At 40.5% G+C, this 27,367-nt stretch overlaps 1 protein-coding gene across 1 annotated transcript; it reads left to right on the top strand.

The window, feature by feature from the left end:
* Nucleotides 1-27,367, top strand: LEMD2 (LEM domain nuclear envelope protein 2). Its single transcript, XM_072137170.1, has 9 exons — nucleotides 1-1,140; nucleotides 14,619-14,659; nucleotides 18,280-18,355; nucleotides 19,544-19,620; nucleotides 20,512-20,591; nucleotides 21,826-21,971; nucleotides 24,234-24,335; nucleotides 24,496-24,598; nucleotides 26,380-27,367. Exons 1-9 carry the CDS (start codon nucleotides 66-68, stop codon nucleotides 26,522-26,524), a joined length of 1,845 nt encoding a protein of 614 aa, XP_071993271.1. The 5' UTR covers nucleotides 1-65; the 3' UTR covers nucleotides 26,525-27,367.

The following is a 27,367-nucleotide window of genomic DNA, read 5'->3' as shown; positions in this document are numbered from 1 at the left end:
AAGTATCTCATACACATGTTGAATCCTGGCGCGGAGACTGTGACGTCAGGTTACAAGCTGGGAACATGTCCGACGAAAAGCTGAGACGGGACCTGATAGCGCTAGGCTATACACCGGGGCCCATAACAGATACCACCCGCAAGCTGCTGGAGAAGAAGCTCCAAAAGCTACGTGATGGGGCTAAAAAGTCGCGAAATAGCACCAGCAATGCTAGGAGGAGCCGGCGCCAAGACCCACGCGATGATAGCGAGGAGGAGGAGGAGGAGGAGGAGGATGGTGAGGAGGAATACTTACCTGTCCGGCGGGGCACGGTGCAGGAAGACAGCAGGAGAGGAGATAACAGAAGGAACCTCCGGGCAAGCACTGAGGAGAGTAATTGCCTGCTAGGAGACAAGTCACAGAGGAGCTCCCTGAGTTATAATAGGTATACTAGTGACACCCTTGAGCCTGAGAGGAGCTCCCTGAGCTATAATAGGTATACTAGTGACACCCTTGAGCCTGAGAGGAGCTCCCTGAGCTATAATAGGTACCCTAGTGACACCCTTGAGCCTGAGAGGAGCTCCCTGAGCTATAATAGGTACCCTAGTGACACCCTTGAGCCTGAGAGGAGCTCCCTGAGCTATAATAGGTATCCTAGTGACACCCTTGAGCCTGAGAGGAGCTCCCTGAGCTATAATAGGTATCCTAGTGACACCCAGGAGAGGAGATCTCTTGGTTATAATAGTTCCAACCTTGGAAGAAGCTCACTCAGTAATATTAGGTATTCACTTGGCAGTCCTGAGTGTAAAAGAAGCTCTGTGGGCTATGGTAGCTTTTTAAGTACAAGCCCTGAGAGAAGCTCCCATGGTGATAATCGATCTTCAGAGGAGGTGAGGTATAGATCCCTTGGTGACAGAAGCAGGGGCTACAGTACCAGTACCTATATTTCAAGCAGTAGACCTGCACCGGACTATCTTGGACACAAGGCTCAACTTGGCCTGAACCTAGAAAAAGGGTCACATTTTAAACCTGCTTGGCCCAAAAAGCTGGAGTACTACCTATCAAGACTTCTGCGGGTGCTGTGTGTTATCCTGGCCCTGGTCTTCACTGGTATTCTAATTGCAAAGAGTGGCATCTTGACTTCATCACAGAACTATGACCGTAAGTTCAGAGCATTGCATTTTGTAAACTAAATACGGTGTTGTATTTAGATTCATTGGTTCCTCTTATGCTTGTCGGAGTTGACTAACTCGCACACATTGCTTGAACAGAGTAAAAAAAAAAAAAGGGGCAGGTTTTTCAAGTGTACTACAGTAAGTACGTGTCACGGGCCATTGGCGACAATGTGGTTCGGTAAGCACGTCTCCCTATAGAGACCACCTCTCTAGCCAAACGTATATGACGCCTGGTACCGGCCTAGTTTTTTGTGTTAAAATGAGGTACCTTGGCTTATACTTGGGTTTGCTTATATTCGAGTATATACGGTAATACATCTTCCATAATAGTTTTCTCTATGCCCCCACATTCCCAGGTGACTGCATCTTATAGGGCAGGTCGCCATTGAAGAAATCACAAGCCTTATTGGAATAGAGCTGACATTTTGGGACACATGGCTACTGAACATGGTATGTTTTTTAAATGCCTTGTAGCGAAAGGTGATGGTTATTAGTATTTAATTCAACTTATTTTATTTTACTATTTCGGCTGTTGTGGCAACCAGTTGGTGCCCATGAAGGAAGTCCATGTGTCAGTGATGTATAGGAGCGGTTGGATTTCACCACGACACCTAATGAGCATTCTCCATACAGCTCTAGCAGCCAGTCAAACCAGTTGATCTTTTTGTGCATTTATAATTCTTGCCCAATGTAAAAAAAAAAAAAAAAAAGCCTGTAGCAAGGGGTTTGCATGACCAAGTTCCTCTGGGGCTGCTTTATTTTTCCAATCTTACATCCGGCATAGAGGAAACAATGAAATAAGACAACAAAGCACTGATGGTGTCACAGTTTTTGAACAAGGTGCTTGGGTACCATGTTTCCATGAAAATAAACCCTAGCAGTATTTTTAAGCCTCTATCAGACTTGGGTTTATATATAAACACTAGTTTCTAGATGCCACTGAACTGCACATATACACTTATGACCGTGTATTTATGTCCTGCACTGCTGACTGTCAACGGTGACAGCAGTGCAGGAGCCCGGCTATATTGGAAGTCAAGCTCCTACTGTAACAACTGGGTTTGTGATAGCTGCAATCCCTGCTGTCTGACCCTTTAGGTGCTGCAGTCAAACAGTACAGTACAGCTAAAATGTAAATTCCCCATAAATGACCAAACTTCTACATATATAAAAAAAAAGTGAAAACTAACAAAAAAAAAACCTGTACAATAAAATAAAATCATAACTAAACCCATACAGTGAACACCGTAAAAGAATTTATAAAATAAAAATCCAAAAATATGGATTTTTGCATATTCATTATTCTGGGAGAGGGAGGCATCTATCACACACGTAATATGACTTCCCTCTCCCAGCATGCCGAGGGCGTGCATAATTAGCAGCCTGTAGCGCCAGACATCTGGTCCCTGCACTACGTTCTGCTAATTATAAGTTTATTTTCTAGTTGGTCCCGGCGTGTCAAGACTAGTGACGGGATCAAGATTAAGAGGATTGGAGGTGAGTATTTCTAGCTGTATATATTCTGCAACATATATGGTACTAGGACCTTGAATGGTCCTCAAATGGCTCTTGTGTACATGCTTAGTGAGAGCAGGAACATGGGTAAGCGATCTAGTGATTTGGTGGTTGTTCGTAATGGATTATGTTTGAGACTTTAGTCATTGATCCGCATTGAGACAGTGTTCTAGTTAGCTTAATAGTAGTATGACCATTTACCTTCTCCTACTTGTATGAACAATTATATATACATATCCCTTTCACTGTGGGTAATATGGCTTAGCTATAACATCATGTTTTTACACCATCTACCAATCACTGTGAATATTTTTACTGCTCATGCAACATAAAATTTGTAATTTATATTGTTTTTCCTTATTGTGTTAAAGCATAAAGCAATGTATTGGCATACAGGGAAAAATTCTCAATATATACATCTCTATGTACCATGCATTCGGCTTGTAAAGGGCCATAACTCTATTTAAACTCTTGGGCTACCTTCATATTAATGTGTACAATATTGTGCTGCAAACAAATCTTTGTCAGAAATAGGACCTACTCCAAAATTTGCAGCTCAAGCAGTTGATCACACACTGGCATAAAAAAGGAAAGTGTGCGAGCACATTTAAATACATCGCGCCTTTCTCTACCCATTGAAATACACCAGTTGCATCCATGGCTTTCATAATGCTCATACGGTAGGGGGTTTAATTCTCCTATCTAACACAAGATTATTTTAAAGGAAACTTGTCATCAGAAGACCCCTTTTCTAGCTCTCTTATGGAGTTTTTTTTTCTAGTAAAACTGGCTTTTTCTGAAAAAAGTAAAATTGGATGACACTTTCTGTATGCAGAGCAGTGTCCCTAGACTCCTGGGAGTGGCCAGTGAGTAGTGGTTTACACCATCCCCCGCCCCACCGCCAGGAAACGCCTCTGTTATGCATCAATTTTAAACTTGGAAAAAACTCCCATGTTCCCCATATCTCCTCCCCTATCGCTTCCCACCTCAGGATGTCATACATGTGTGCCCCACTCCTCACTGACCACTCCCAGGGGACTAGGGAGTTAGTCCTAAGACAGTTTTATTATAAAAACTTTTTGGCACTGTGTACACTATTCTCTATGGGGACACGGGGGAGCCAGGAAAAAAAGGCTCCTGATGACATGTTCCTTTTAAATAACTAAACAATTGAGTCAGGAGAATCCCTTCCTCTGAGATAGTGATTTACCCTGTATAGTCAGTTTAGAGGGTTTAACCCCAGGGCTTTCCTTGTCACCAGCTTTTACTCCATGACACTTTTCTAGAATTTCCTCTTTTTTGCGAAATCTTTGCCATTCACCTATTTTTTAACGGAAATATCAGTCTGCGAGCTATGAAGGGTGTATGAACAAGGCTCATGGGCTGAGGCCTCTTTATACAGTCATGGGGTTTGCTGCATATTGCAGCTAACACCCGCAGTTGGTTCTAGAATCGCTTGTGGGTGTTAAACCCTTGATTGCTGCCATCTTTGTGGAGATTGCCACTCCCCCTGATGTCATCAGGGGACGGCGATCAGTTGACATGACAGCCTTGGGTCTTTGTCAGACCTGAGGCTGCAAGGTTTCTGAAGATTTGTTACAATGAGCCAATGACTCTATGTAAAAACGCCCTATATTGCAATACAGTAATCAGAATGTCAACAGTTTATCCCAGGAACAGCGCCGCCTCACAACCACTAAGATAGACAAATCATCAGGCCCAGATGGCATACAACCCCGGATTCTGCATGAACTATGTGCGTGATAGACAGACTGTTATTTTTAATATTTGAAGGTTCCCTGAGGACTGGTTATGTTCCACAGGACTGGCGCACACACCCCCGGATTCTGCATGAACTATGTATGGGGACAGCGTACACCAGGTTGGCACTGTTAGCACTTAGCTCACTTTATTGCAGTACAGGGTCACATTATACAGTACAAAAAGAATCACATGCCTGGTAGTAGGTTATTGTGCAAATAAATGCAATAAAGTGAGCTAAGTGCTAGCAGTGCCAACCTGGTGTAAGCTGCTTACCTAATGGCATGTAAAGTGTACAATGCATATACAAGTAATGATATGTAAACATACCCTTGGCCATGATATACCTCCCGTTCCCCTGGGGAACCTGGGTTGTGGCAAAAAACATGAAAAACTTCCTGTAATCAATTTTTCATCAAATACCCTAACAATTTTCTGAAAAGTTTTCTGACCTAATCTGATACGACCAGACCTGTCAACAGAAAAATACAGAAGTTATGCCCCTCAAAAGTTGTTAATAGTTTTGTATATACCTGAGTAGAAAAACCTTCGGATGTCGTTTTTACAAATACATCCAAAAACTGGATACCATCTTGTGACTGTACCATTGTGAACTCAATATCGACTAACCCGCTAACTCCCTCTTTGGCCCCCTACAATCTGGTTTCTGCTCTATACATTCCACTGAAACTGCTCTTTCTAAAGTCTCCAATGATCTCCCCACTGCAAAATCCAAAGGCGACTACTCTCTCCTCATTCTCCTGGATCTATCGGCAGCGTTCGATAATCTCTCTGACCGCACTTTCAGTGTCTCCTTTTCTGGATCTTTCTCTTCCCATCTTCCTCTCAGTGTCGGGGTTCCTCAGAGCTCAGTCCTAGGTCCTCTTCTCTTCTCCCTCTATACTGCCCCCATTGGACAAACCATCAGCAGATTTGGTTTCCAGTATCATCTCTATGGTGATGACACCCAGCTACACTCACTGGCCACTTTATTAGGTACACCATGCTAGTAACGGGTTGGACCCCCTTTTGCCTTCAGAACTGCCTCAATTCTTCGTGGCATAGATTCAACAAGGTGCTGGAAGCATTCCTCAGAGATTTTGGTCCATATTGACATGATGGCATCACACAGTTGCCACAGATTTGTCAGCTGCACATCCATGATGCGAATCTCCCGTTCCACCACATCCCAAAGATGCTCTATTGGATTGAGATCTGGTGACTGTTGAGGCCATTTGAGTACAGTGAACTCATTGTCATGTTCAAGAAACCAGTCTGAGATTATTCCAGCTTTATGGCAAGGCGCATTATCCTGCTGAAAGTAGTCATCAAATGTTGGGTACATTGTGGTCATAAAGGGATGGACATGGTCAGCAACAATACTCAGGTAGGCTGTGGCGTTGCAACAATGCTCAATTGGTACCAAGGGGCCCAAAGAGTGCCAAGAAAATATTCCCCACACCATGACACCACCACCACCAGTCTGAACCGTTGATACAAGGCAGGATGGATCCATGCTTTCATGTTGTTGACGCCAAATTCTGACCCCACCATCCGAATGTCGCAGCAGACATCGAGACTCATCAGACCAGGCAACGTTTTTCCAATCTTCTACTGTCCAATTTCGATGAGCTTGTGCAAATTGTAGCCTCAGTTTCCTGTTCTTAGCTGAAAGGAGTGGCAGCCGGTGTGGTCTTCTGCTGCTGTACCCATCTGCCTCAAAGTTCGACGTACTGTGCATTCAGAGATGCTCTTCTGCCTACCTTGGTTGTAACGGGTGGCGATTTGAGTCACTGTTGCCTTTCTATCAGCTCGAACCAGTCTGCCCATTCTCCTCTGACCTCTGGCATCAACAAGGCATTTCCGCCCACAGAACTGCCGCTCACTGGATGTTTTTTCTCTTTGAGACCATTCTCTGTAAACCCTAGAGATGGTTGTGCGTGAAAATCCCAGTAGATCAGCAGTTTCTGAAATACTCAGACCAGCCCTTCTGGCACCAACAACCATGCCACGCTCAAAGGCACTCAAATCACCTTTCTTCCCCATACTGATGCTCAGTTTGAGCTGCAGGAGATTGTCTTGACCATGTCTACATGCCTAAATGCACTGAGTTGCCGCCATGTAATTGGCTGATTAGAAATTAAGTGTTAACGAGCAGTTGGACAGGTGTACCTAATAAAGTGGCCGGTGAGTGTATATACTTCTCCACGTAACATCACTCCTGCCTTAATCCAGAACACTAGTGAATGTCTCTCTGCTTTCTCTAACATCATGTCCTCTCTTCTTGAAACTTAATCTTTCTAAGACTGAACTTCTTGTCTTTCCATCATCTACTAACCAACCCAACCCCAACCTCTCCATCTCGGTCTGTGGGATCACTAGAGCATCGAGGCAGCAGGCCCGCTATCTTAGGTCAGAGTCCAGAACAACCCCCTCTTTTTCACCATATATTCAATCTCTTGCTCGCTCTTACCGTATGCATCTCAGAAACATCTCCAGAATCCGCCCATTTCTAACAATTGAAACTTCTAAAATGCTAATTGTTGCACTTATTCACTCTCGACTAGACTACTGTAACTCCCTACTAATCGGCCTTCCACTGACTAAACTCTCTCCAATCTATTCTTAATGCAGCAGCCAGGCTCGTCTTTCAGGCCAAACGCTACACGGATGCCTCCAGTTTGTGCCGTATTCACTTTAAAATAATAACCCTCATCCACAAAGCTCTGAATAATGCTGCACCTCCCTATCTCTCTTCTCTCATCTCAATCTATCGCTCTACCCGTGCTCTTCGATCTGCCAGCGACATTGGATTAATCTCTACCTTAATTCGAACCTCCCATGCACGTATCCAGGACTTCTCCCGCGTTTCTCCAATTCTCTGCAATGCCCTTCCCCGGACTCTCAGACTCATACCCACCCTCCAAAGCTTCAAACGTGCTCTTAAAACCCATCTCTTTCGGCAAGCCTATCACACTCGCTAACTTCTTGAAATGTCAACTCCCATGTTAACTAATCCATTCCAATGTAATATAGTTGTATATGTCCCCTATGATTTGTAAAGCACTACAGAATTTGATGGCGCTATATAAATAAAGATTATTATTATTATTATCCTGATCAATACTGTTAACCCCTACGGGACTCAGGCTCTTTTGGCCTTAAAGGGGTATTCCCACCTGGGCAATCACATTTAATTAAATTCATTTGCCACATGTAAACATTTCTTCAATTGGATGTTATTAAAAAATATGTTCCTGTGTGAAGATTATTTCTCATAAATGTTGCCATGTTGTCCCTTAGAAACGAGATGGCTTCCTCGGATACGACCACCTCACATTTTGGCAGCAGTGGCCAGACATGCGCTATTGAGCCCTGCCTGACCTCCTGGATTCAGCGATCATTACCACAGGACAGCTGCGGGACATGGAGTAATTCCTCGGACATTTAATATTCAGAAACTTTTTGTTTACTTGTGCAATCCCTCCAGCAGAGGTGGCCGTAACCAAGGACACAGTGTTGTTTCTAAGTGATCATATCACTACATTTATGAGAAATTATCTTCACACAGGAACATTTTTTTAAATAACATCTAATTGAAGAAATGTTTATATATGGCAGATTAATGAAATTGAATGTTTATGCCAGATGAGAATACCCCTTTAAGGACGCGGCCCCATTTTTCAAATCTGGCCTGTGTCACTATAAGTGGTTATAGCTTTGGAACGCTATGAGATTGTTTTCTCGTGACACATTGTACTTCAAATTAGTTAAAAAATTTTGATGAAATCTTTAGTTTAGTTATGAAAAAAAACTAAATTTGGCAAAAATTTTGAAAAATTCTTTATTTTCAACGTTCTAAATTCTCTACTTTTGATGCAGATAGTCGTAGCTACCAAATAAATTCACAACTTACATTTCCCAAATTTCTGCTTTATGTTGGATGGTTTTTTAAGATTCCACATATTTTACTAGAATGTTATGAGACTCAGAATTTAGGTATCATTTTTCACATTTTTTGTAAAATCACCAAAACCCGTATTTAGATCGACCTGCTCAAATTCTAATTGACACTGAGAGGCCTAAATAATAGCTAGACTCATAAATTACCCCATTATGGAAACTACACCACTCAATGTATGAAAAACCACTATTAAGAAGTTTGTTAACCCTTTAGGTGTTTTATAGGGGTTTAAACTAAATGGAGGTGCAGTCTGCAAATTGTAATATTTTTTCACAATACACTCATTTTGGGTGGAAAATTAAACATTTACAATGGATTAAATGAAAAAAGGCTCCTCAAAGTTTGATACCCAATTTCTCCCAAGTACACGGATACTCTATATGTGGTGGTAACCTGCTGTATGGGCGCACGGCCGGGCATAGAAGGGAAGGAGGCGCCATCCAGATCAGATTTGCTATGTCACATTGTACAGGCTATAATATTTTTTCTTTTTTTTATTGTGGACCTATAGGGGCTTATTTCTTTTGCCACATGAGATGCACTCTTCTGGTAGGTAAATTTGGGGCATCTATAGCAAATTGGTGAGATTTTATTAACTCTTTGTTGGTGGAGGAAATGAAAATCATCAATTTTTTTTTTGTTTTATTTTTTTTTGGCCGTTAACCATACCATAAAAATAGTATATAATCTTTATTCTATGGGTCGCCACGATTACAAAAAGACCTCATTTATATAGATTTTTTTTATTTTTTTCCAATTTTTACTGAATAAAAAGTAATTTGGCAAAAATGTTGTTCATTTTTGCATCACCATCTTTTCATATGCATAACTTTTTTATTTTTCGGCTGACAAATCAGGTTAAGGGCTTATTTTTTGCGAGAAGAGTTGTTCTTTTGAGTGGGCTTATTTTAGAGTGCATAACATTTTTAAATCACTTTTTAGAGCATTTTTTTAATTATTAATTAATTAGGGTATTAATTAAAAGTGATATTTTTTCGGAAAGTTTTTGCGTTTTTTTTTTTTTCTCTCTGGCGTTTACCGTGCGAGTCCAGTAACAATTCTGTTTTATTATACAGATTGTTACGGACGCGGCAAAACCAAATATGCGGGGGGGGGGGTGTTTTTTATACATTAAGTGTTTTTATGGGAAAGTGACATTTTAGGGGCTTATATTTTAATGTATTTATTTTTTATTTATTCTAATGTGTAATGTTCAGTGTTTTTCACTTTTTTTACTTGTACATACTTGAACTTGAACCAGTGATGCTCTGATCGCTGGTTCAAGTTCAATACACTGCTCTACAATACAATCTGTCTGGCATGCTCGCGCATGCTCAGACAGTTTGCAGTCAGACCCGGAAGGGGTCTGACTGCCAGGGAGACCGGGCAGCTCCTCGGAGCTGCCCAGAAGTGTATCGGATCCCCCGGTAGTCGGCTCCGATCGCGGGTGTTAGCGCAGGCTGTCAGCTGTGATAGACAGCTGACAGCCGCTGCTTCTGGTGCCGGCTCCGTTATACTACGTCCCGGTGCGCTTAGCATGTAGCCCCGGGGACGTAGTATAACGTCGTGGTGCGCCTAGGGGTTAAGGTATGTGTTAAATTCAGTAAGCGCTAGGAGGAAGACATGGCTAAAGTGGTGGGACACATAGATGAGCCTCTCCTCAAGGTCAGTCAAAACAATGTTTGCATAGTTAGATGCCATATTGGACCCCATTCCTGTCCCCTTAAGTTGAATATAAAATTCAGTGCCGAATAGAAAGTAATTGTTGTACAGTATCAATTTCAAAAGATCATTTGCCAACTTGCACTCTCTAGAGTGGTAATCAGAATTTGTTCATTTTCTTTCAATAGCTCTAAGGCCTCTCTTATGGTCTATAGACTTATTTAAGAACACAACATTAAAGGAAGCTAGTATCACATTAGTATAGTTATCCAGTTTCACTTCACCTAGTTTGCACAAGAAATCTGATTTGTGTATCTTCGGTAAAATGTATGTTACAGGAGTAATGGGATCCTGCACCTGAAAATATTATTTTGTTTTTTCTGTAATAATGCCCTCCTCCAGGGCCTTATTCATTATAGTGGATATACATTTCTCCAGTTTAAACTTTGGGTCCACTGTGACTCTCTTATGGACAGTACTATAGATCGTACTATCTGATAACTGTCAACAGATCTTGCCAAATACACTGATGTGTCCTTGATGACCACCGCGTCCCCCTTATGGCCAAGTCGGGATAAGACCGAGATCTCGTCGACAGTCATGTTAGGATGTTTTAAATGGTTACGCCTGTCTCTCTCAAATGAGCAATATCTTTATTTACTGCCAACATAAATGTATCTATAACCGAATTATCAACACTGGGTAAAAAAATTACTTTTCTTAAATAGACCAAACTGCGTTGGATCTAATGTCTGACTCTATTCACACAAATCAATGTTCGTCTGACAAAGCATATGTTTCAACTTAATAGATCGATATAGCCGGTACAAGTCTAATTCAATATGAAACCAATCTGGGCGAATGCAAGGGCTAAAGGATATATACAGTATTTTTGTGTGTGTCCTGTTTTTTTCTTTTAAAGGGATGTAGAGTGAGTGCATTTGTGAATCAATTTGTTCTGTTGAAACAGTTGGGCTGAGCTTTTAGTATGTGAATCCCTTAATGTTTATTTGATTGGTCACTCAATTGGAAGTCAAACTTCTGACTCCGACTCCTTAATTTCCCTTACTTTGACTCCAGCTCCACGAAAATGGTCACTAACTTTGACTCCAGAGTCCTGTTTTCCTGGTCACTCTAGCAAAGCTGAGACAGATGTGGGCATTCCTTCCCAGTGCCTTCTTCCTTTAATCTGCATAAGAGTGCCACTACTGAGCATGTACGTAAAGTGTAACACACCTTCCTCTCAACTAAAACCTTGGATTAGGTGTGCAAAACCTACGCCAAAAGGGCCCTGTGCGGCCTGGGAATTGAGGGATTTGAGGTCTCCACCCTGCTGCACTCGCTTTCTCAAGCCTCTGACGTCACTTCCTAGGGGCGTGCTGAATTTAAGCGCGGCCCGAGGAGGGTTGCCATGGCAATTGACAACAAGGTTACAGCGTGTATATACTGGGGCATCATCAACAAGTTAATGGATATTAGCAGTTGTGCAAAGAACCACTATCCCGGGTACAATAGGATGTATACAAATGTGGCAAAAAATACAAAACTTGCGGTATGCACCACTCGCTCTTATCCCAATAATTATAACTATTAAATAGAGTAAAAAAAAGTTATACTAAAGTACTATAATATAGCATGTAAACATCTAATTAGTAGCAGACACCCATGTGGATATACATCTAATTAAAATAATGCTGGGCCCAAGCACTTAAAATAGTAATCTTTACAAACAAAAATGTATAAAATAATAAATGTCCTAAAGTCCACCAAGAATTTTACTTCATGTAAACAATGTCCTGTTAATTTGCCGCTTGGTCTGCATATATCATATGGCTAGCGCTTTATATAAGACTAATTGAGTATAGGTTTTAAAATACAATATATAAGGGGCCTTCTTCAGATATGTATCATATTTCAATGGCCATTGGTTGACGTTTAAATATAACATTATATATTTCAGCGTTTTCTATGTAAGTAGTGTGTAACTTATACAAGGATATTGCAGTTGTTCACGTATTGCGCACCCCTGGCATCCTGGAAGCTAAGCTAATAACATGGTTTAAAGGAAACCTACCACTTCTGAAGGTAGGTATGAGATGCAAACACCGGGCACCAGCTCAGGGGGAGCTGGTGCCGGTGCTTAGTCTCGTTAGTGTTAAAACCGCGGTATCGCGGTTTTAACACTTTTTAAACTTTATAGTAGAAACTGCTTCGGCGCTGCGCGCAGCGCCGAAGCAGTTTCTACTATAAAGTTTAAAAAGTGTTAAAACCGCGATACCGCGGTTTTAACACTAACGAGACTAAGCACCGGCACCAGCTCCCCCTGAGCTGGTGCCCGGTGTTTGCATCTCATACCTACCTTCAGAAGTGGTAGGTTTCCTTTAAGCTCTACTTACAGTATTGATGAAAATTCCTTTCATGCGCATGTGTGGTTTAACGCACCATAAATGGAGGAAAGGCAGTAGTTTTATCACAATATCTGTGTAGTTAATAATCCTGTTGTATAGACAGGGAATTTATCTTACTTGCACATCCGCTGCCATCAATTGAGGTACAACCGCAGATCCATGGATGGCACCTGGTTCCTATTGAATAGAGGCAATGCAATGTCCTCCGTATGTAGTTTTAGGTAGTCACTTGCAGTCAGAAGTTAGATGTGGCAAATGGCAAATTTGTGAAATGTACTTTACTCCTTCCCGGCTCCTCTATTGCTCCTTCCTTCTCCTGGCACAGCTTTGCTCCAGGTCTTGATGCTAGCACCTATAACCAGTGTGGGACCCGAAGCTGAGCTGCACCTGGAGGAGAGAAGACGCTGCAGGGTGATGCAGGCAGTAGAAGAAGAGGCAGCAATGGAGAGTAATTATTTTTGATGATCTGGTGGTCTTCTTTCTTAGTAGTTTTATGCTCTGTTAACTCCAATATTATTGTCTACTCTGGGAAGTCTCTCCATTATTATCGTTGACTGCTCTGTGATCTCAAGTACTATTATGCTCTGGGGTCTGCACGATTACTGTCTACTCTGAACGCATTATTTGGTTTCTTAGATGGTATTTATTGCTCTACTTTGGTATTTATAATTTTTCTGTTGGCATTTTGTGCTGTGCAGTGGTTGCTGGTGCATCTAGGGCAGTGATGGCAAACCTTTTAGGGACCGAGAGCCCAAACTACAACAAAGACCCACTTATTTGTTGCAAAGTGCCAACACAAAAATGTAATAATTGATTCATACTCCCTTCTCTGTCACAGCTTTCATTGATACCGGCACCCTGAGAACACCAATAAAGCAGAAAATAGAAGAAATTTGGATGATCAATGTAGCTTCCCTCCAGGGTCCCATAAACAGGAAGAATTGTCAGGCCCGGAGAAGGAGCTACAATGATAATCCAGATCTGTCCACACCTTCCCGCTACTCCAGTAGTCCCAGGTAGGGCTGTCACTTTAAAATGGCTCTGTGCACAGCAAGTCCTGGGTTGTCTGGGACTGCAGGAAGATACCTGGAGTCCTCTCTGGTGATGGCCTGAGTGCCCACAGAAAGGGCTCTGAGTGCCGCCTCTGGCACCAGTGCCATAGGTTAGCCACCACTGATCTAGGGTGTTGGTTCCTGATGTGGCCCATTAAAGATTAGCAGTATGACAATGTGGACCTTGGAGCAATAAATGTTGGTAAATAATGGCCTAAATCCTAAGATCAGAATAGTAGACATTTTAAAGGAAATTTCATAATTATTATGACGTATTATATGTTTGTTAAGATGGAGTGGGTTAATTTCATCACAACTCTCACCCCACCAAAATGGTCTCAATGATTTTGACTCCACTGCCATCACTACCTGTACCAGTGTAACTTAATTCATTCACATCTATAAGCCTCTAGTACAGGAGGTATCTTTTCTTCCACATACATATCCTCCACCACTCCCCATGGGTTCTGTGGCTTTCATGTTAACACAAACCTAGTTATTTTATTCACATTTACAACACAAAACTGAAAAGGCAGCAAATAATATAATAATTATAATCCTAAAGTAGTTAAAGGAAATCTACCATGAAAATTAAGCATGATAAACTAGGGACACTTGCTCATAGGCCCAGGCACCATCACTGTTGTAATGCTTTTATAATTACTGGGGCAGTTCCTGGAGTTTTTTTTCCACCTTCCAGTACGAGGCATGAAATAATAATTACCCTGACTACAAAGTGCAATATGGTACACAGAAGTAAGCTCTCATACAGCTCTGTACACAGAAAAATGAAATCTATTTTTCAGGGTGAGGAGCAAAAATTACACAAAAAGCTAGGTCCTTAAGGGGTTATTACGTACGGTTATTGAATGGGGAAAATGTTTGATCTATGCATATCTGTCATACATCCTGTATATCTGAAGGGTCATGATGTCAGAACTTCATGTACTGTTAAGTAATGCATTTACAGATGAATTAGTCGTGTATCTTTCACCATTTATGGCACATGTATTCTAAAATACAAAGATAAAATTATCTGTCTAGAGGGAGGAGAAAAGCATGTAAAAAGCAGCTAATATTCACTGTATATTTTGTCTTCCAGTGAAACTGCTTCCTGCTGACTGTGAAGGCAGACAAGATTCGGTAATTGTATTTTTTTTGTGATTATTTTTTTTTTTTTCTTTTCTTGTATTTTCTTTGAGAGACTATGTAATTTTAATCTATTCTACACAACTTTGCAAATTACTGCCTGTCTAACCGTAACCACTATAAGAGATGCACTCAAAATACATTTTGATACCCATACTGTATGCAAGTGTTTTGTATAGTGTGTGTTTGTTATGTAAATAGCATTAGGGTACTACAGTCTTCCTTTTTTTTTTTTTTTAAATAAAGCAGCTATTATCAATGAAGATTCAACCTTGCTTTTTGATAAAAGTGAATACTGTAGTATGATAATCTAAACATTTCATGTTAGAAGGGACTCCTCTATGTAGGAACTCCAAGTTATTTATTCATTAAAGTCAGAAAAAAGTCTGAACTGCACTTGTCCTGTTTCTGGATGGTAAGGCAATTGTAAGTGGTAGTCCAGGATATTTTATTGGACCCCTCCTTTCTCCCCCATCCCCGAGGCTATATTTAACATTTTTTTTTTTTTTTAATCCTGGACTAGCCCTTAACGACCTGCCCCTTTTTTAGTTTTTTCCACTCCCCAACTTCAAAAATCTATAACTTTTTTATTTTTCCACGTAAAGAGCTCAGTGATGCCTTGTTTTTTTCATAACAAATTGAACTTCATAGTGATGGTATTTAATTTTCTATGTCATGTACTGGGAAGCAGGAAAAAAATTCCAAATACAGTGAAAATGGTGAAAAAATGCATTTTTGCCGTTTTATTGAGGGCTTGGATTTTACAGCTTTCACTTTGCACCCCAAATGACATGTCTACTTTATTCATTGGGTCGGTGTGATCACGGTGATACCAAATTTGTATAGGTTTTATGTTTTTATACATTTTACAAAAATAAAAACCTCCTGTATAAATGATTATTTTTTTTTTTTTCATTTTGCCATCTTCTGGTACTAATGACTTTTTCATACTTTGGTGTACGGAGCTGTGGGTGATGTCATTTTTTTTTTTTTTTGCAACGTTGCAATGCTGCCATTTTTAGGACTGTACGACCTTTTGATCTCTTTTTATAGAATTTTTTATATTTTTTTAAATGGCAAAAAAAGGGTCATTTTCAACTTTGGGCGCTATTTTCCGTTACGGGGTTAAACGCAGTGAAAAACAGTTAATATATTTTGATCAGCAATTTTCGGACATGGCGATACCTAATGTGTTTATGATCTTTACTGTTTATTTATATTTATATCAGTTCTAGGGAAAGGTGGTAGCTGGTAGCACATTGTAATGAAAGGATTAAAACAAGACAGCCTCGGGTCTTCAGTAGACCCGAGGCTGTCTGGTGACGGATCGCTGCTCCCCGGTGAAGTCATTCTCTAATCTACTGTTATCAACAAAAATACAGCATTCTTCTCATGAATAGCTTCTCTTGTCTGCTCAATTGCAGTATGATCTCTGCCCCTCCCACCTGCATTACAAAAGGAGACACAGACACTTCCTGCCAGCAAGCAGCGTGCACAAACTTGCTATACAAGCTACAGATCAGATAAGGTCTTTAACCCCTTAATGACCGCCTTTTTACGGTAGTCATTAAGGGTACTTCTGACGCGATGCCTTGCTACAGCGGCGCGTCAGAAGAAGATTTCGGGACATTAAGTAATGAAAGTGCCGGTGTCGGGCTGTGATATCACAGCTCAGACCCGGCACTAACACCCGGGATCGGGAAAAAACTCAGATCCCGGGTGTTTAACCCCTTACACGCCGCGGTGCATGACCGCGGCGTGTAAGTGTCCCCACCGTGGATCGGACCTGCCCGGTGTGCTTACCGGGGGATCCAATCCATCTTGCCTCAGCCCCGCCTTCCGACCAGTGACCCGAGGCTGTCGGCTTCTCACTGGTCGCGTTTCGGACATTTGTGCCCCATTTCCCGTCTCGGAGGTCACCTGCGGCCGTAACCATTTTTATATTTAGATAAATTTTTATATTTATATTTATCGGGCATTTTGGGACACGGCAATACCTAATGTGTCTGTGATTTTTACTTTTTATTATGTTTTATATCAGTTCTAGGGTAAGGGGGGGTGATTTGAACTTTTAATATTATATTAGTTTTTTACATTTCTTTTAAACTTTTCTTTTTTTTTCACTATTTTTTAGACCATCTAGGGTACATACCTACCATATACTGCAATACAATTGTATCACAGTATATGGCATTTCTGCTCACTATACATTACAATGAGCCACTGGCTCATGAGCCTGCCCCCCTGTAGTATACAGCCAGCCCCCTGTAGTATACAGCCAGCCCCCTGTAGTGTACAGCCAACCCACCCAGCCCTTAAAATAAATAAACTGATACTCGCCCTCCGGCGGCCCGATGCTGGGTGTGGCTCCTCTTCTGTTTTCTGTAACAGCTGGCAGAGACGCAGCTAAAAGTGCTCTGCCAGCCGGCACATACTATGACAGTGGTGGCGAACCTATGGCACTGGTGCCAGAGGCGGCACTCTGAGCCCTCTCTGTGGGCACCCAGGCCATCACCCCAGAAGGAAGTTCACCAGACAGAACTCAAAGAATCTGCCTGCAGAATCCTCCTACAATGATAGATGAATTTGCCCTCCTCCTTTTAACTGCGTTGGTGTCCTTGGGAGGCTGAAGGATTGAAAGTTGTCAATGAACAAGGAGAAATAAATTACTACTTAAATTGCTGTGCTGGCACTTTGCAATAAAGAGGGGCTTTTGGTTGAAGTTTGGGCACTCGGGCTCTAAAAGGTTCGCCATCACTGTACTATGATGTGGCCGCTGATTACATCATAGTATGCGCCGGCCGCCAGATAGCATGGCCGTGTCTCTGCCGGCTGTTACAATAGACCGAAGAAAGAAGAGGACCGAGGTGAGGTCTTTCAGCACATTTTTTTGTGCTGAAAAACTCTGCTTATACACGAGTATATACGGTACAAAGTGCTGTACTGTTTCCATGTTAAAAAACAAAAAGGTTTTGACTTTTTTTGCATTAATAAAGATATAATTTTGAATTAATATAATATCTTGCAATGCAAAAAGTGAAGCTGGGAAAATATCCCGGCTTCACTGCACATGAGCATAGTTAAAATGCTTGCGTAGAGAGACGGGGGTGTAATACGCTGGCTTCACCTGCCTGGATGTGGAGGCACAGAAGGAACAACAGACTAGGTTTGGTTTTTTAAAATGTTTTTAAATATACGGTGCTTTGGGACACTAAACCAACTGTCCTTAAAACCTCTGAGTTGTTCCAAATCACCATGACAAGACACCATGTTTCTTTCATAGCTCAGTGTCATATCAGATATCATTTTTTTACTATACATTTTTTGGTGACAAGCTTCAATCTTTTGTGTTTTTGATTTGGTCAAATCTAGGCAAGTATAAAAGTTATGTTATTAATTATTTTACACATAAAGACTTCAAAAACGTTGATTTGGGATCTTAAACCTCATGATCTGTGTTTGTTTAGGGTGCCAAATTGACCTGACCGGTCCTCTTTAAGTTTCTTGATAACATACTTTTAGTGGTTTATTAGGTCATTTTATTTCTGACAGGTTCCCTTTAAATCTTCACTGTATATGTTTTGTTTATTAAAATACATTCTTTTTTTCTACAGTTTTGCAAAGCCAAGCAAAAGAAAATTACTCTGCAAATCCTGTCAGAACTGTATGATTTTTTGTCCTTAGAGGCTGGTACGTACCTTTTCAATTGTGCGATTGCAGTATAGAGGCTTCCTGCTACAGATCTAGGTTGCCTGCTGGTAAATGTGCTGTTTAATGAGCAGTATCACAGTTTTTCCGCTGGCAAACTCTAAATGGTATGTTCACCACTTCACATTTAGATATTTTTACCTAACCAGTTCAGAAATTTTATATGTACAGAGTTGCATTGCTTTTGTTGTAATGGCTCTTAAGGAACCCATAAACATTAGATAAATATAGTAGTCACCAGTCTTTTCCTTACAGGCGTGGATTAAGGGTACATTGGCCATATAAAAGTTGAAGGGCCCCTTAAACCCCAGAATTTTATATTGTTTAACACACTCTTAATAGTGATCGTACATGTTGTGGATAATGCACAAAATATCTGTAAAATCTTCAACATCATACAGTAGCAGTGTAAATCTGATCCACACTTTTCCCTGCAAATTTTTTTCTGCCAACAGTTTTCTGTTGTGGTTTTATGATCTGTAATATATAATTTACTATATATACTAGAGTTTAAGCTGACCCGAATATAAACTGAGGCACTCAATTTTACCACCAAAACCTGGGAAGAGACATTGACATAGTGTGGGAAATGGATTGGTCGCATCCTCCCCCTAGTAATGGAATGCCCAGCCGCCTCCCCTCACTAATGGAATGCCTACCAGGAAAAGGAGAAGGGTACTTTGACAGGTTGGATATGATCTTTTCCTTTGTTCCTGCAGAAAACTAAATTGAAAAGGGAACTGTAAAATGGATGTTCTTCATTCCGTTTTTGCTTGCAATTCATTGTGTCTCTGCTGTGCATTTTAGCACGGTATAAATTCTTGTTTCTTTGTTATTGTTAAACATAATTGGCAGAAGAGGGAACAGTTGCCAATGCAAACTGATAAACAATGACTGCCAAATATAAAAGAAAATTTTCATACCCGAACTGGCACTACTTGCATTTAATTTTTTGCTCTGCTATTTTATAGTAATCCCAGTCTCCAGCAAATGGTTTGTGTTACTTACAACTTGGCCATATGCAACATAATAATAGTTGAATGTTGACTGTACAAGGGTATTTTACAGTTCACAAGGAAAATACATTGTTAACTGACCAAGGGATTACAGTCTACTCATTTTATCAATAAATGCTGACTTGAATTTCTTTTCTTTAATTTCTCCTTATAGGCAATTTTGAATGTGGAAATCCATCTGGTCTAAGTAGTAAATGTATTCCAATCAACAGAGCAAAAGGACATGTTATGGTAAGGCATTTTCTAAACCAAAAGACTTTTTCCATCAGATTCTCTTAAAAAAAGACAATAAAAATATTCAAATGAGCCGGAGACACTTAGGCCTATGTCACCGGAGCGCCTCTGGACCCTGCCGCCTGATAATGTGATAATGTATGTACGTTCCCTCAGTGTTTATTGCAGCCTGGTTCCGCCTGCAGACGTCACGATCGGTGGGCAGAACTAGGCTTTGCCTCTGTTTGCCACCCCCTCTGTGTTCATTAAAGGAAACCTACCACTTGAAATAGCAGTTTTAAGAAGAAAACACTGAGCACCAGCTCAGGGTGAGCTGGTGCCGGAGCTTATTTTTGTTAGTGTTTTAAACTGCAGTATCGCGGTTTAAAACACTTTTTAAACTTTATAGCCGGCGCAGGGAGGTACGCGCTCGGCGCTTACCATGCGCGCGACCACATAGGAAGTGAAGGAGAGCCGCACGCATGGTAAGTGCCGAGCGCGTACCTCCCTGCGCCGGCTATAAAGTTTAAAAAGTGTTTTAAACCGCGATACAGCGGTTTAAAACAGTAACAAAAATGAGCTCCGGCACCAGCTCACCCTGAGCTGGTGCACAGTGTTTTCTTCTTAAACCTGCCATTTCAAGTGGTAGGTTTCCTTTAATGAACACAGAGGGGGTGGCATACTTTATCAGGCGGCAGGGCCCAGAGGCGCTCTGGTAACATTGCTAGGCTTTTTTTTTCTTCTTCTTTCCTGGTTATCCGCTGGCAGCCATAACAAGCAAGTAAGTTTGGGACATCTAACATTGGTAAATCTGATGGTAGATGTCCTTTAATGTTCCATTACTATAATCCTTAGATGCTGAAGACTGTTTTTTTTTTTTTTTTTTATATATACATATGTCCTCTCTAGAATGTTGGTGGGTATTCAGCAGAGAAATTTGATTCTGCCCTGGACTGGATGCTGAGCAGTGACCAACATCTTGGAATATGGTGAGTAGAAATAATAAAGTATATTTGAAGGAGTAGAAACCTCAGCTTTTAACCCCTTCACGCTCTGCGACGGATATTTCCGCTGCAGAGCTATGAAGAGGGCTCACGGGCTCAGCCCTCTTCGTACAGAGATGGGCTTTGCTGCATATTGCAGCGAAGACCCATCATTAACACCTGCGGTTGGTGCTTGCACCGATCACGGATGTCAGCCTCTTCTTTGGCGCCGGTGGCACTTAAAACGTGGCGGCGCATGGGCGCTGCCATGTTTCCTCTGATTCTCGCTCCACCGAACGCCATCGGGGGCGGCAATTTTTTTGCCATGACAGCCTTGGGTCTTCGTCTGACCCGAGGCTGAATGGTTTCTGCAGATTTGTTACAATGAGCAAGTGGCTCATTGTTACGTATACTGTGCAGAAATGCCATGTACTCCAATACAGCAGTATTGCAGTATATGGTAGGAACAATCTGACTAGGGTTAATGTTTGAAACCCAATTTCTCCTGAGTATAACAATACCCCATATGTGGTGGTTTCCTACTGGGCACGCACCAGGGCATTGAAGGGAAGCTTTGCCATTCAGAGCAGATTATGCATTGTCCCTTTTTAACGGCTATATAACCTTTTATTTTTTTTTATGGCAATTTGGACAAATAAGGGCTTATTTTCTGCAACATTAGATCCACTCCTTTTGAGTGGTACCATTTTGTTGCTCATAACTTTTTTTTGTTAACTTTTTAGAACATTTTTGTAAAGGGATTTTATGAAAAATTTACATTTTCTGGGTTTTTGTACATATTGTTAGATGCGGCACTACCAAATATGTGGTGTTTCTTTGTTGATTTTGTGTTTTTTACTTTATTAGTTATGTATAGGGAATGTTTGTATTTAGGGGGCGCTTTTTCAAGCTCTTCTTCACCTAACACAGTGTAATACAGAGGGCGGTCCTATTTTCGTGCAGAAGACCATTACACGTGACCGCCACGTGTAAAGGGTTAATTCCCACTATCGTAGAAAACTCGGATCGCGGGTGCTAGAGACAGGTGCCAGCTGTAACATACAGCTGGTACCGGCTCTGTTTAGTACTACAAAATGCGGAAATGCAACTCCTGCCATGCAGTACTATTACTTGTCTGGAAGGGGGAAGACCGGCACTTAAATAGTTTTTTGCAGTCGGAGATCTCCGTTTATAATAATTTTTATTTTATAATTTATTTTATGTTTCATATTTTGATTAGGGCAAAGGGTGAGGACGCTGAAGAGCTTGTCACTATAAGGGCAGACGTCTTTTGTGTTGAATCGTCACAACCAAGACTAGGATTTGTTTGCCGATTGAAGAATGCACTTTATACTGCAATTTCTAATCTCTTTATGGCTCTAATTGGTAAAGTTGCTCTTCTTTTTATGAATTAGCTGGTTTCTGTTAAAATATGCTTTTATTATTATTATTATTATTATTATTATTACAGACTGCAATTTAAACAGTGGATATCTCTGATTCTGTTTCACAGAGAAACACAATATGATATTAAAGGGAACCTGTCATCCGATATTGGCCTAATAAAGCACTACCAGTACATTGTCAAGCAGACTTCTAGATAGTGTTTCTTTCACGTTCTGGTGTGGTGGCATCATCCAGAAAATTCAACTTTTGAATTGGATGTAAATTGTTTTTATGAAGTCAAGGAGTCAGAGTTTAACACTAAAGTCAAGCTTGCTCTGTGCATGATCTAGAAACTGCACAGCTGCTTAACAACATATTGCTAGTGGTTCATCAAGTTAAAGAATCACATAAAAAAAGAAAAAGGAAAAATTGTCTCCTAACTATAAATAGACTATGCCTACTGCACCAGCCTCCCAATAACATGACAACAACTTTCACTAGTTTCCCAGGTGCAGAAAGAACCCAGTGGGGCAGATTTATCAAGCTGTCTGAAAGTCAGAATATTCTTAGTTCCCTATGGCAACCAATTACAGCTCAGCTTTCTTTTTACCAGTACTCATGAGCTGTGATTGGTTGCCATGGGCAGCTAAGAATATTCTGATTTTCAAACAGCTTGATAAATCTGCCCCGGTATGTCTGACCTGCTCACCATATAGAAGACCAGCAGAGCTGTGGACTGAGTAAAAGGGATAGCCCAAAACCTGCACTGTCCAGCTACAATGGGGAAAACCCTCTCTTTCCCTCTTCAGCAACACCAGCCAATTGTGGGTTTTACTTATAAACCTCTGCAAATATCTGACATACAAATCCTGGTTGCTTGGTAATATGTAGAAATGAGGAACCTTGGGCAAATATATACCCCATTTACCACTTCTCCAGACATTCTGTCTATTATATGTAAAGCGGTTCTAAAGATCTTTTCATTTAAAGGAAAACATAACAGAAATCCAAAAATTGACCTGGAAGTTCAGCAACCGATGAGACTCTATGACAAAGGGGTTAATAAAGTTTTTCTCTCGCTCTCTCTTCTCTCTCGTTATGAAAGGATTCTGCTCCTCAGAGTGAAGGCTCAAGACAATTTTTTTCTCAACCATATACATTATTAGCAATTCATGGCCTCTGGTTAGTTAAGCTGTTGAAAGTAACAGTAAAGCTCAAGTTATTTTTGTTGGAGATATGTTAAAAAAATTGAAAATAGATAAACAGGTAGCTTTAAATACAATTTAAAGCTGTAGTTTAAAGCTTCTAAAAATGCATCTAAAAAGTACATCAAAATAGATTGGGTGCAGCCCCCAAACCTTTACTACCTTTGTCTGTGTTGGCTCCTCCCACGCCCACTCGGCCACGACGGAGCGCGGAGCGCTTGAAATGGTGAGATCTGCGGTTTTCCTCCCAGTGCTAACTGCTAAATTCGACATGCAGTGAGAGGGGAAAGCGTTCTGGTAAGGACAAGAAGTGGACAGGAAGATGACTTCCTATCTGCTGAGGCTGTGATTGAAGAGACACAGAGCTGTCAATTAGAAGAATGAGTCGTGATTCACTGGCAGCCTGAAGAAAAAATGACTCAATTCAAAAGTTGACTCATATATGCTCCTTTGCAGAAAAACTGCTGTAATTAAGATACAGTGCTTCAGTATACCAGGTATGACTGGTATGCAGGGTAAAATTCTGGTGAAGGGTCTTCTTTAAGAATAGGTAGTTTAAATTACTCTCTATAAAATGAGTTTTTGTGTGATTACTGGAAGCCATTGTTTTCTCGTCTTTCGGTAGAAAGTTTGGTCCAGCCTGCTCAGCCTGTTTCAGTAAATTGAGGTTTATAGGCATCTGTTTTGCACAGCTTTTTAATTGGTTACTCCCATCTCAGCTTATGCGCAGATGAGAATAGCCCTGTCACCCCACTCGGGTCAGTGTTACATAAAATTGTAGCTCATTTAGAGTTGCGCTGTTTACACAACTCCCGAAGTTACAGATACAGGATAACTCGCTCTGCCCAGGAAACAACATACCGTAGAACAGCCACAATCTGTATATGCACTTCCTTCCCTACTGTAGACAAAGTTGTCTCCGCATTCATTATCATTTGAGAAAATCCCTATTAATAGTATGTTCAGTTTTTCTCTTTTTTACATTGACTCACTAAGTTTGAAACCATAAAGACCGTTTCATGTTGCATTGAAGTTACATCTTCATTACTTTCACTAGGTATTTTTATTCTATGGATAATATTGATTTTTCTGAGATATCATTGGCAAGAGTTGGAGGAAGAGGAGAAGCAGATGTTTGCGATGGTGGAAAAAATCATTGGTATGCTATATATATATAAAGATACACTAACCCTTGTAGTCAACAGCAGTTCCATTGAAATGTTTTACATATACAAAAGATATTGCACACTATAAATACATTGATTTTCTTTTTAAAAAAAGTATGGTCAGAACTGTTCTTGGTTTTTTTTTTTTTTTAGATGTTGTAAAACATCAACACATCGATTGGACTTTAAGAAAGGAGCAGGATCCATACATTGGTATCTTACATGTCAGAGATTCATTAATTATGCCTAAAGACAGGTGAGCCATATACCTATGACATGATTACGTAAAGGGGTATTCTCGTCTGGGCATTCACATTCAGTTTCATTAATATGCCATATAAACATTTCTTCAATTGGATGTGAAGATAATTTCTCATAAATGTAGCCATGTTGGCCCTTAGAAACGAGATGGCTTCCTCGGTAATGACCACCTCACATTTTGAGCCCTGCCTGACCTTATGGTTTCAACAATCATTACCACAGGAAGATTTGTTTTCTCTTGACACATTGTACTAATTAGATAAAAAAAATTTCGATGATATCTTTTTGTGTTTAGTTTATGGAAAAAAACAAAATTTGGCAAAAAATTTGAAAAATTCTTTATTTTACTTTTTGATGCAGATAGCCATAGCGCCCAAATAAGATTCCACATACTTACTAGAATGTTATAAGGCTCAGAATTTAGTGACATTTTTCAAATTTTTGGGAAAATTGCTAAAACCCGTATTTAGATGGACCTGCTCAACTTTTAATTGATTGTGAAAGGCCTAAATAATAGCTAGACTCGTAAAACTACACCCCTCAACGTATGAAAAAGTACTTTTACGAAGTTTGTTAACCCTTTAGGTGTTTTATAGGGGTTAAAACAAAATGGAACTACAAATTGTAATATTTTTTGACAATACACTCTTTTTGGGTGGAAAATTAAACATTTGTAATGGATTAAATGAATACCCAATTTCTCCCGAGTACACTGATACCCCATATGTGGTGGTAACCTGCATTGTCAAATTGTACAGGCTACAATTTTTTTTTCTTTTCTTTTTTTTTTTTAATGTGGACCTATAGGGGCTTATTTCTTTTGCCACAAGAGATGCACTTTTCTGGTACATAATTTTGGGGCATCTAAAGCTAATTGGTGAGATTTTATTACCATATTTTTCGGACTATAAGGCACACAAAAAACCCTTAATTTTTAATCGATTTCTGAGAAAATCTATCTTTTTTCGGAGCGTTTTTTGAGTTGTTTTTTTACGGGGTTCACTGTGCGGGTCCAATAACTATTGTTTTATTATGCATATTGTCACGGACGCAGCAATATCAAATATGTGGGGGTTTTGTGTATTTTATTTTCAGCTGAAAAATCTCGTTACCCCATACACACCGCGGTCTTGTTTGACCATGGCGTGTAAGGGGTTAACACTCTCGATTGGAGTCTGCTCCGATCGCAGGTGTTAGAGCGCGGTGTCAGCTGTAATATACAACTGACAGCCGCTGCTTCTGGGGCCGGCTCCGTTCGTGAACCAGTGCCAGAAGCGGGACGTTATAGAAGGTTGCTGTGCGGGAAGTATCTTCCCGAGGGACGTACTATAACTTCCTGGTGCACGTAGGGGTTAATGTGAGGGATATGCAGGTGCACAAGCCGTTATTATCACAGAGAGTAATCTTAGCCGTGTGATCAGAACGGCTCGTGCACCTGTGTGTCCATCATATGACTATGGGCAGATTTATGTGCACTGGAAGTTAACTTAGAAGCTTTCTATAGCATGATCGCAAGCAGAGATCTAGAAATCTGTAAGAGATTGAAACAAAGTTTATTGGAAACTTGTATAACTTTTTCCTTACACAAAGCATATCTATTATTTGCTGAAATTGGACAACCTCTAAGTATTATGTTGAAAATGGAAATAAAATGTTTTTGCTCTTGAAAGTTAGGGCTAAAATGAGGGTAGATTCTCTTCACTAGTATATGTGAGTCCTGAACTGTGTATTTTGTCCTATGTATTTGTCAAGTGGAATATTTGTGTGATTTTGCAGGAAACGCTTAAGGAAGGTCTGGGACCGTTCTGTAAAGTTTGTTGAAGATAATGAATCCCGAGTGCGCACAGAATCGCACCGTATAGCTGGGGCCGATTTGATGGTGTGGCGTTGGACAGAAGCAAGGAATAAATATCCAAGATGAACATAATGCCATATGTTTAATTGCCTGGGACCTTTGTATAACATAGGGAGCCTTAGGAATTGGTTCCCGGCAGCAGTGTGCTTTACATAAAATTCCTATGAATATTACCTGATTATTTTGAGCAATGGTTGAAATGATTGTCAGCAAATACAATACGGAGGTGTTTTTTCCTTCATGCTTTTGTATAACCAATTAAAAAAAAAAAAATGTATGTGTGTATATATATTATACACTTTTCCCATGCAGAAAGTTTTAAAATGCAGATATTTGTTAAATGTTTTATGTTTTTGTAATATTTAAGGCTTTTTTAGAATTGTTCCATTAAAGTGTGAAATAGCTTCCTTCTACACTCTATGCCCGCTGTGGTTATTTTGAGAATGTATTACTTTTTAGGCCTTCTATAATATAAGGTACCAACCACCACATTAGCTTGTTATCCCCAAGCCCTTCACTATCCCCTCTGCTTTTGTTTAAATGTAATTGCTTTATGAGTAGCATGGGGTGGAGGGGGTGCTGTATGAGATGTTGTAATTTGTTCTTGCAGGGGCTCATGGGAGATCTAGACACTTGCTGTCTCCTCGCTTGGCTGCTCTCGTTCTGGAGGGTGGTTATTCTCCTGCGCAGCAGAGATTTTGTTTATAAGCAGCAGCAGAGAGGCAGAAAATTCAATTATTGGAGAATAACACAACACCTGCAGTACTGGAATTAACCAGCTCAGTGCCAGTGTTCTATTTTATATTTCTGTAGTCTTAGTGCACCTTTGTTGAATAATAAAGCTGCACAGAATAACAGTAGTTGCAATAAACCTTACCATGCTGTATACCAAATAAATGAGTAATTTTA

The sequence above is a fragment of the Engystomops pustulosus genome, chromosome 2, assembly GCF_040894005.1.
Source record: "Engystomops pustulosus chromosome 2, aEngPut4.maternal, whole genome shotgun sequence".
NCBI lineage: Eukaryota > Metazoa > Chordata > Amphibia > Anura > Leptodactylidae > Engystomops > Engystomops pustulosus.
The sequence above is the reverse complement of the archived record's forward strand: the minus strand, read 5'-3'. Positions and strand labels throughout refer to the sequence as shown.

What these genes read in the sequence shown, in the direction of transcription:
- LEMD2 (XM_072137170.1), top strand. Translation starts at nt 66, where the DNA reads ATGTCCGACGAAAAGCTGAGACGGGACCTGATAGCGCTAGGCTATACA. An exon ending in TTCATCACAGAACTATGACC is followed by an intron (nt 1,141 to 14,618) that starts GTAAGTTCAGAG and finishes TTTGTCTTCCAG; the next exon opens with TGAAACTGCTTCCTGCTGAC. An exon ending in GACCAACATCTTGGAATATG is followed by an intron (nt 20,592 to 21,825) that starts GTGAGTAGAAAT and finishes TATTTTGATTAG; the next exon opens with GGCAAAGGGTGAGGACGCTG.